Genomic DNA, 9,503 nt, shown 5'->3' with positions numbered 1-9,503 from the left:
GAAAAGAAGGCTGATGCACCGCTTGATGAAAAGAAGGCTGATGCACCGCTTGATGAAAAGAAGGCTGATGCACCGCTTGATGAAAAGAAGGAGGAAAAAGGTGTGGAAGAGTTGTCGAAGGAAGAGCAAGAAGTTCCAAAAGAGAAAATTGAAGAAGCGTCGAAAACTTCAGAAAGTAAAAAAATAAAACGCGGTGTAGATTATAATGAATATCTGAAGAAAAAAATTGAAGAGGGAGATAGGGAAGCAGAAGCGAAACTTCGTTTGATTCCAATCGCGAAATATCACGCCTCTTTTTTCAATACGTTGAGCTTCACGTCGAAAAATCGTTTGCTTGACGAATTTCAAGCCATCGATATTGCACGTTGTCTGAAGGAACTTGAGGTAAAAATTTTTGTCATTTTGAAATTTAATTAATTTATGAGTTTTAATTAGTTTCATCAAGCAGTTTTTTTTCTAGATATATATTTTTTTAAATGTATATTTGATCATGACATTTTGAATATTAAGTTAGTAAATTTTTAGAGATGCATGCAACGTAAATCAGATACGGTTAGCGATGTTCAGCCCGTTGATGAGAGCAGATACAAATCGAGAGCAGATTTATCGAAAGAATTGAAAGACGATCTTTACAACGAAGGCAAGGGATATTTTATTGTTGATAATCGTTTATTTCGATTTATTGTTGTTTGTTCAGGTCTACAACTGATTGCGGAAAATAAAGTTGCGGTAATTGTACTCGCTGGAGGTGAAGGAAGTCGTTTGAAATCGTACGCACCAAAGGGAGCTATAGATATCGGTTTGCCGTCCGGGAAGAGTCTGTTCCAGCTGCAAGCTGAACGAATCATTAAACTGCAAAAATTGGCAACCGAATTTGCAAATTCCAAAAACCAAACAGTTGCAGTAAAAATCGAATGGTATTTGAATTCTTTTTCCAATGTGCACATTGTTGCATGCTGTTTTTGAATTCGACAATTTTTTTATTCTAGGTTGATCATGGTCAGTCCAGCTACCGTGAGAAAAACTGAAAAGTTTTTCCAAGAGCATTCTTACTTCGGGCTTGATAAGGCACAAATACACTTCTTCCGTCAGGGTGCTATGCCGTGTTTTAGCTTCACGAAAAAGGTGCTCTTCGATTCAGTCGACGCTATAGCTATGGCTCCAGGTTCATCATATTCAAAAAAAAAGAATATTTTTTTTAATTTCAAATTTTGCATCTGATTTTCAGATGGAAATGGTGGTATGTTTGCCGCACTGAGCAAGTCGAATCTGCTTGACATGATGGAAAAACGTGGAATTGAATTTGTGCACGTCTATTGTGTTGACAACATTCTTGTGCGTGTAGGCGATCCGTTGTTTTTCGGTTACTGCAAATACATGAAAGCCGACTGTGCAACAAAGGTACTTACTTGTGTATTTGTTTAAATATTTACTTTTATTGTTATCATTGTACAAAGTGTAACATGCTTTATTCTTTAATTATCCGTCAACTCGAACCAACTGCATCTCAGTAGCTAACATTTGCATTTAAAATGAAATATGCTATATATTTGTTTTATGAAAAGTAGAATATTATATTAATTTGACAGAGTAGTTGTATTTATGTTTTTTAGGTAATCAAGAAAGCGTCACCGACTGAACAATTGGGAGTTGTATGCTGCGATCCGAAGCCGAGAGTTTTGGAATATTCAGAAATATCTTCGGCACTTGCTGAAAAGCGGGACGAGAAAGGAGAGTTGGTTTTTCGAGCTGGAAACATTGCGAACCATGTTTTTACATTTCAATTTTTGAAGAAAATGTGCAGGTAGGTGTTCCTCTTCTTCGACCAAATCACATCACGTGAAATTCATATAACATATTCAAATTTTATTACAGTGATGATGTAGTATTGCCTTACCATCTGGCAAAAAAGGCAATTCCTTACGTTCAAGCTGATAACATTCTTCAAGTTCCGGTTGAACCGAATGGATACAAGCTGGAGAAATTCATTTTCGACGTTTTTCCATATTCAGAGTTTGGATAGCTGAAATTTTTTGTTTAACGATCAAATGATATATTTATTGGTTTATTTTTAGAAATTTTGCAATATTGGAAGTTCCGCGAAATGAAGAATTCAGTCCGCTGAAAAATCCCGATATTCTTGGTGTGGATTGCCCGACAACTTGCCGCGCGGACTTGTATCGTCTGCATCGCCAGTGGATTATCGACGGTGGTGGAAAAGTACCCGAGTTATCCCAGGAAAGCGAACCGTTCGTTTGTGAAGTATCCCCTTTGGTTAGTTACGCTGGAGAGGTAAATTGTTTTATGATCATCATTTGATATTTCATTTCTGTCCAATTGATATAAATTTTTTCAGGTTTTACTAATCTTGTAACATTTATATATTTATTATATTTTAATTTTGTTAAGGATATTCACATTAGTAATGAAGAAGTTTTATCGTCTCCATTCACTTTGAAATGATACTGGCGATGCGAGACAACTTTCGGGCACTGGAAAAAAAACTGGAAAAAAAACTTTTATATGTGCTGATTTATTGTATTTGCAATTTTTAATATATTCATTATGTTTTTACATTAATTTTTAGAATTTGTCAGTGTTTTTATCTGGAATGAAATGAGAAATGTGAGCTGGTTACCACCACGTTTAATAAATTAGCACATATAATTGCAGTTCTTGGTTTTGTTTTTTGACAATTTACCAACAAGGAATGCGTTTATTTTAACCTCAATACAATCAAATTGAATGAATTTCATTTTACAAATGATCACTTTTGAAAAGTAATACTGAATGCTGCGTGAAAGAATTGTCATATTTAACAAAAGCATTAACTCAATAGACGAATTGACAAATGTTACATTTTTCGGTAATGTTTTAATGACGTCCGCCATAACGATAAATGCTATTACGAACGATTCATTGTTACATGGAACTAAATGCACGCATATACATACGCAGTGACATTTGAAATACAAAAGAAATGAATTACTGTTAGTTCCGTAGCTTATATTTACACTTATTGAATTACATAATAAGCAGCAACATGTAAAAAACGTCAAGATCATTTCTGTTTCCAATTAAAAATGTAATCTTGAACAACTAAGATAATAAACGATAAAAAACGACATGCTATAGTCCTTTTGGTGACTTATCGGCTGATTTTTTCAATCGATAGCTTTTTTCATTTCCCAAGTATCATACAGTCAGGTCAGTGCGAAGAATCTGAACTTTACTATTACAGTATGTGCATGATTTTGTAATTTGCAGTTTGATGCAAAATTAAATTTGAAAAATTTTTGAAAAAGTAGTATTAAAATCAATGAAATTATATTTGAAGAAATTTTTACTGATTCATTCTTAATTTAACTTCTAATGATTTTCTGTTCGACGCTAATGCATGTTGATATTTGCAAAATTTGGTCATCATCATGCTGACACGAAATAAATATTGAAAATAAAAGCATGAAACAAAGTAAAACGAATTGTGTTAATTTTTCAAATAAAAAACTATCATTAGTCTTTTTTTTACAATTATCACTGGATGACAGTATGACCAGTTTGCTACAGAAATTGTACTTGGTTTTCTTTTAGCATTTCAGCCGTTGATTTCCAGTTGGCAGTCCTCTGTCGTGCTGAGCTTTCATTTTTTGATGGGAACGTGGCATTTGGAAGTTTTTCGATTTTCCTGTTACGTTGCTTTTCCTATTTTAGTATATTTCGTCGCTGGAAATCCAGATTATTTCGGCCCTGTGGTAAATCATTTTTCTTTTTTTTTAGTCTGCTTCTGGTTAACTGTTGATTGTTTTCAATGTTTTTCCTGTACAAGATGTATTTTTCAATTTTCAGTTGTTAAAATTATTTTTTTTAATTATTTGTCGTGATATTTTCGTTGGGAACAAAAGTACGTCTTCTTTTTTTATTTGATTTGAAATTTTCAACTAGGCGCATAGCATTAAATTTAAAACTGCTTGTTTGTTTGATAATGTATTTGTTTAAAGTTGTCCGCTTAATTTGGACAAATGCAGTTTGAATTTGGTGTGTATGTTTAAATGTTTTTTCATATATGAATTTTAGCTTGGCTTTGGTCGTCCAGAAGAGGTTGTTGATTCGAACGAAGATTTCCGAAATTGGGTCAGAGACTTTCGCAAGTCGAGAAGTGAACAACAACGAATCGAGTGGGAATTGAAACGTAAAGAACTGCACAATCTTGAGAACGGAAACGAATAAAAGTATTGAAATATGACTGGAAAGTATGTCGGCGTTGTTTCGATTCGAGATTTCGAATTGGCTTCTGTGCCGCAAGCTTTTTCCGCTCCATTTATTGTCCGTGACCTCGACCGCGTCGACGCTGTGCAAAATTTCTACGGGCATATGGTGGCCAACGCTAACGAGCAAGCCGTGTTGGACGAATGCTTCAAGTTCGGCATCAACTGTTTGTTGCACTTCGTCGAGCAAAATTTCCTCGGTCCTCCGCGTGATTTACCGTCTTCAGAGTTGGCCATTTTGGGAAATTCCACCATCAACAGTCTGGTCTGCGAACAGTATTTGGCTTGCGATGGCGAAGAGGCTTATTTCCGTTGTAGATATCCGGTTTTGTTGCTCATGGCTAAACAGACGTTTGTCGACTGTTTCGAATATTTCGTCGACAAGTATCTGACCACTCGTTGGTGGGCATTGAGAATTTTGTCGATTTGGCAGTCGTTGTTTCGAAGTCGACAGAATAAAATCAGAAGAATTTTCGAAGATCTCTTGAAACCTCTCCACGGCTGGCACGAATACGTGGGAAAATTCGATTCGAGATTGAGGCCACAGTTGTTGATTGAAATTGCCAACATTTCCAGCTTTTATTTCAACTTCGAGCAGGCGGACGAGATGTTGATATCGGCTATGCGGAATTTGCGTTTGAACGTGCGTTTGACCGGTAAATACGGTCGGCGAACATACCATCAGTCCTGCGAAATTCCGCAGCTAGTGTTGGACGTCTTCAGTAAGGAAGACAGTTGTTCACAAGCAGAAGAAGAAGCAGCGTCGGCGGGGATGGTGCCGAAGAATCTTCCGTTGGAAGACGGCAATTTGTTGAATGAGTTGAAACTGCTCGACGTGGACGAGAAGCGACCGTTGACGGCGCTTGAACAGTCTGCCATTTATGCGCAGATGGTTCTGTGGGAGGCGCGGACGGCACGGTCGCCGATCTCCCAACTCGAGCAGTCGGCTTATTTGAGGGAAATTTTGAAAAATCCTCACTGTTGGTCGCTGCAGGTGGCCAGTTTGTACAAGCGGAGCAGTATGGAAAAGGGCAGCGTTAAAACGGTCGAACGCGCTTTGAGGCAAGTTGGAGAATTGGTGCAGTGTTTCCACGGATACGGGGCGTCGACTCGGCAACGTTTTTTCCTCTTCTTCGCCACCAAGGTGCCTCCAATCTGGCAGTTGCGCCTATTGAATGCCGATCTGTTGCTCTTGTTGGGATGTGTGAAAGATGCGCTGAATGATTACTTGAATCTTGACATGGTGGACATGGTGATTCAATGTTACATTCGTTTGGGTATGAAAGAACAATGCGAAGAGTACGTGCGTGCGAAACTTAAAGTGAAACAGAGCCCGGCACTGCTCTGTTATCTGGCCGATATTACCGAAGAAGCGGACGGCTATGTGAAAGCTTGGGAATTGTCAGGGGAACGTTACGCTCGTGCTCAGTTTTCTTTGGCCAAATTGTATTTCAAAAAGCAGCTTTATGAGGAAACAATTGAAGCTTGTCAAAAAGCGGTCACTGTACAGCCGTTGGACTTTTCCATTTGGTATTTGCTCGGTTACGTGAGTTTGCAGTTGAAAAAATTTTCAACTGCCCTCCATGCGTACGGGCATTGTGTCCGCATCGAGCCCGACATGGCCGAAGCGTGGAACAATTTCGCCGCGGCGGCTTTGGAATTGCGAGAAGAAGATCGAGCGTATAAAATTTTGAAAGAAGCACTGCGGTGCAATTATGAGAACCAGAAAATTTGGAAAAATTTTATACTGGTCTGTGTTCGCGTCGGCAGAGTGATGGATGCTGTAGAAGGTATTCACCGGTTGATCGACATGGGCGTTGCCATCGACGACATGGAAATCTTGAGCACGTTGGTGAAAATGTGCAACGATGAGGATTTGAAAATGAAATTCGGCGTCACTTTTCGCAGAAAACTTTGCGAACTGTTTGGACGACTGACATCCCAGCAGTCGAACTGTCCAAAATTGTGGCGACTCTATTCAGAATTGTACAATCCGGACCACGTCGACTTTGAGTGTGATTTGGAAAAATATTGCAGACTTTGCGAGCGGGCGTTTTACTGTAGAAAAAGGCAATTCGAATTGAAAATGGAATTTTCCGCAGCCGCTGAAGTGTTGGAGTATGCGGTCGATTTGGCCAAGTCGAAACTTCTCCTGGCGACTCGTATGGAAAACGACGGCCTCGATGCCAAGGCGGTCAGGTCGTCAGCGAGAATTGCCTGCTGGCAAATTTTGAACGTGATCAAGAAAGAATACTGTATGAAGGGAATGGGAAATAATGACGACACTATCAATAGGATTTTGCATGAAAATTTTTCTCGTCTGAAACGTTTGTGCGCAAAGTTGGAATAGTAGCAGTTTTGAGGCGATTCTGTGTGAGATGGTTTTCGCCTGCTGAGAAAAAGTTTTCAATAACTATCACTCCCATTATCATAACACTGCCATTATTAATCATAACACTACCATTATCAATCATAATACTGCCATTATTGTCGCATTTGTCGAAATTTTACCCTAGGAATTGTGTACTGCTTTATCTTTTCATTTGTTTTTCTTTTTTTCATAGCAATTTCAGCACACTGTTTGAATTGTTGCCGAAAAGAAATTAATAATTAAAATTTCAAATGATATTTTTCTTAGTACTATTGTTGTTCGTACACTTTGGCAAGTTGATTCATATCAATCACTGTGACAGTTTCGATTTGTGGGTGTTCAAGGTTGGTCAGAAAAATTAATTTGCATTAATCAAAAACAAAACAATGCTTTAAAGATGATCAAGAAGAACACGAAGCCACGACAAACGGTAATATCAAAAATGCACGCAGGTGGGAGAGTTACAAAAGTTGACAACGTGGCACACGTTTGAAATAATGATTAATAATAGTCAAAAGTGGTGATTTTTGTTTCAAATGTCGAATAATTGACATTTTTTATTTAAATTATTCTACAACACGAGCCTGGTACTAATTTTTTTATCTCTAAATAAAACCAATCGCGCTCACAATGTACTGTATGTAGTATAAGCGAATGCAAGACCAAGTGTGACAACAAAGCAAATTGTGGCAAAATTATACGAACCATGATTTACTGGAAAAAACGCGAGATGGTCAGTTGCGTGGTCAGTAGTTGCAAATAGTTGCAGTGAAATATAGCGCGGACAGTTTTTTACAACGCTACGTGTAGATGTTGTGAAAATTGTTCTTCAATTTTTACATGCTTATCATACTGGACTCATCAGTTGGAAAAAATTGTCGAGTCAAATTTTTCGTTGAATTACTTTATATTCTGCATTTTTTTCTGTTGATCAGTGAAAGCGAAAATTGGACAAAATGTCGACAACTTCAGTACCGAATGTTGGCAAAGCCGACAAAGTTGAAGCGTCGTAAATTAGTAGCAAAAATGCAAATTTTCAAATTTCGAACAAAACCAATAAATAAATACTGAAAATGCTCGAATAAAATAAATTCCCTCAATCGGCGTGTATTCATTTCCGCGTTGAATGTTATTCGGTTTGAAAATCAACCGTGCGAAGACGAATTGAACCCAGAAAAGTGAAACTGGGCAAAAACGACGCAAATTTTCACATCGAACCGTTCCGAAAGTAGCATTGATTAATTCATCAACAATTTAATCAACTGATTCGCTGTTACGGTCAATTTATTTGCATGCATAATTTGATGAAAATAAACAGAAGCCATTCGGGAGTGTTTATCATAATAACGAGCCGGTGCGAGCACAGAAACTGATAAGAGAAATGCGCTTGGTTGTTGCTGTTGCCGTTTATTGTTGCTTTTGTACGCTGTAAATTAATTCTCGGCTTCACAGATTGAATTCCCGGTTGACAACCATTTCATGGAACCGCTGCTACCGCTCAACGCAACATTTTAATAATAATAATAATAATTATTATTATTATTATTATTATTATTCAATACGATAAATTATCAGTTTTTTTCTTTCGGTATTTAATTAAAAAAAACAACATTTCGTAAAACAAACGTGCTGTTGTTCATCTTTCAATTGCATCATAGATGCAGTAATAGTTGCGTCGATAAAAATTTAAATAAGTTAATTTTTAACTCAAATTGTTTATTATTTAATTATTTATTATTATTTTTTTAATTTATACCAAATTCACACCCATTACGGTAAATATAATTATGTTCCACGTTTGTTTATGTACTGTATCTCTTGTTAGCGTCAGTTTTTCGTCGTGTACGGCGGTGTTGAAATTATCTGCTTCAATTCTGTCGTTTTTCATTTCTCGAACTCTTCCAAACATCCAGGTAAGCAATTTTTCATTTCATCGTAAAATTATGCAACAACAACAATAACAATCGAACATTTTCAATCGCAACTGTGGCATAATTTGGTTTGGGTAAATTATTGTAAAAAGAAAGGAACAAATTGTGTAATATGACGAATTTTACTTTATCGTTGGGTGAAATTTTGAAATTTAAAACAAAACACGAACGTGTGGAATGGGTTCCGTGACCGAGTGAAGCCGGAAGCTCTAGACGTACATCAGTCGCGAAGACCAAAATTATTGTGAATTGAAAATTTTGTTTTTCTGTAATTCAAATCACACACAATAAATAAATTTTACACGCAGTCGTTTCAAATGGTTCAAATTTAAATATGTAAATCGAAAGAAAACGAAACAAACGAAAATCACAGTATTGGGATGGAACGCGACGATCGGAGAAACATAATTATTTTTGTTATTTTGTTTTCATTTCACCGTATAGTCAGTTGGTGACAACTTTCAGTTTCTGTGATTAAAAGTAAAAACCCAAGCGGTGAAAAGTGAAAAAAAACAGGGCACATTTTTCTCAATTTCTCTCTCAGGTCGAATATTTAAATAAAATTGCATCATGCTACATTCGAACGGTTGGTTGATTTTCAATATGTTGATCGTTCGATTCGTCTGTTGATCAACATTTTCTTCGGCGCTAACGCCGGCGCTCAACCAGCGCCAACGCCATCGCCCAACTCCAGCGATAACGCCATCGGCCAGCCCCAGCCCCAACTCCAGCGCTCAAGCCCAGCGCCAACGCCATCGGCCCAGCCCCAGCGACAAAGCCAATCGGCCAGCCCCACCCCCAATTCCAGGGGTTCATGGCCCAGCGCCAACGCCCGGGGTTCAAATCTAGGGGCCAAAGCTTTTTTGGCCCTTTCCCCGCCAAAAATATCCATATCCCCTATTCCAACCCACGGATAGCGGGGGCTTTTGGGGCCGG

At 37.8% G+C, this 9,503-nt stretch overlaps 3 protein-coding genes across 3 annotated transcripts; all 3 read left to right on the top strand.

The window, feature by feature from the left end:
- Positions 1 to 36: 36 nt before the first annotated feature.
- Positions 37 to 2,463, top strand: Tsp_05595 (UDP-N-acetylglucosamine diphosphorylase; the record flags this gene model as incomplete). Its single annotated transcript, XM_003371898.1, has 10 exons — positions 37 to 384; positions 526 to 667; positions 698 to 917; positions 990 to 1,165; positions 1,229 to 1,401; positions 1,614 to 1,769; positions 1,805 to 1,839; positions 1,876 to 2,013; positions 2,076 to 2,292; positions 2,410 to 2,463. Coding segments are annotated over 10 exons (1,659 nt in total), but the record flags the coding sequence as incomplete, so codon positions are not given.
- Positions 2,464 to 2,877: 414 nt separating this feature from the next.
- On the top strand, positions 2,878 to 4,227 carry Tsp_05596 (hypothetical protein). The gene is made up of 6 exons (XM_003371897.1): positions 2,878 to 2,957; positions 3,592 to 3,671; positions 3,712 to 3,752; positions 3,778 to 3,787; positions 3,999 to 4,024; positions 4,075 to 4,227. The coding sequence occupies exons 1-6, from the start codon at positions 2,878 to 2,880 to the stop codon at positions 4,225 to 4,227; spliced, it is 390 nt and encodes a 129-aa protein (XP_003371945.1).
- Positions 4,228 to 4,239: 12 nt separating this feature from the next.
- Positions 4,240 to 6,615, top strand: Tsp_05597 (putative tetratricopeptide repeat protein 27). Its single transcript, XM_003371896.1, has one exon. It carries the CDS (start codon positions 4,240 to 4,242, stop codon positions 6,613 to 6,615), a length of 2,376 nt encoding a protein of 791 aa, XP_003371944.1.
- The last annotated feature ends 2,888 nt before the right edge of the window (positions 6,616 to 9,503 follow it).

Source organism: Trichinella spiralis (assembly GCF_000181795.1).
Source record: "Trichinella spiralis strain ISS 195 chromosome Unknown Scfld9, whole genome shotgun sequence".
Classification (NCBI taxonomy): Eukaryota; Metazoa; Nematoda; class Enoplea; order Trichinellida; family Trichinellidae; genus Trichinella; species Trichinella spiralis.
This window is presented reverse-complemented; position numbering and strand designations above follow the sequence as displayed.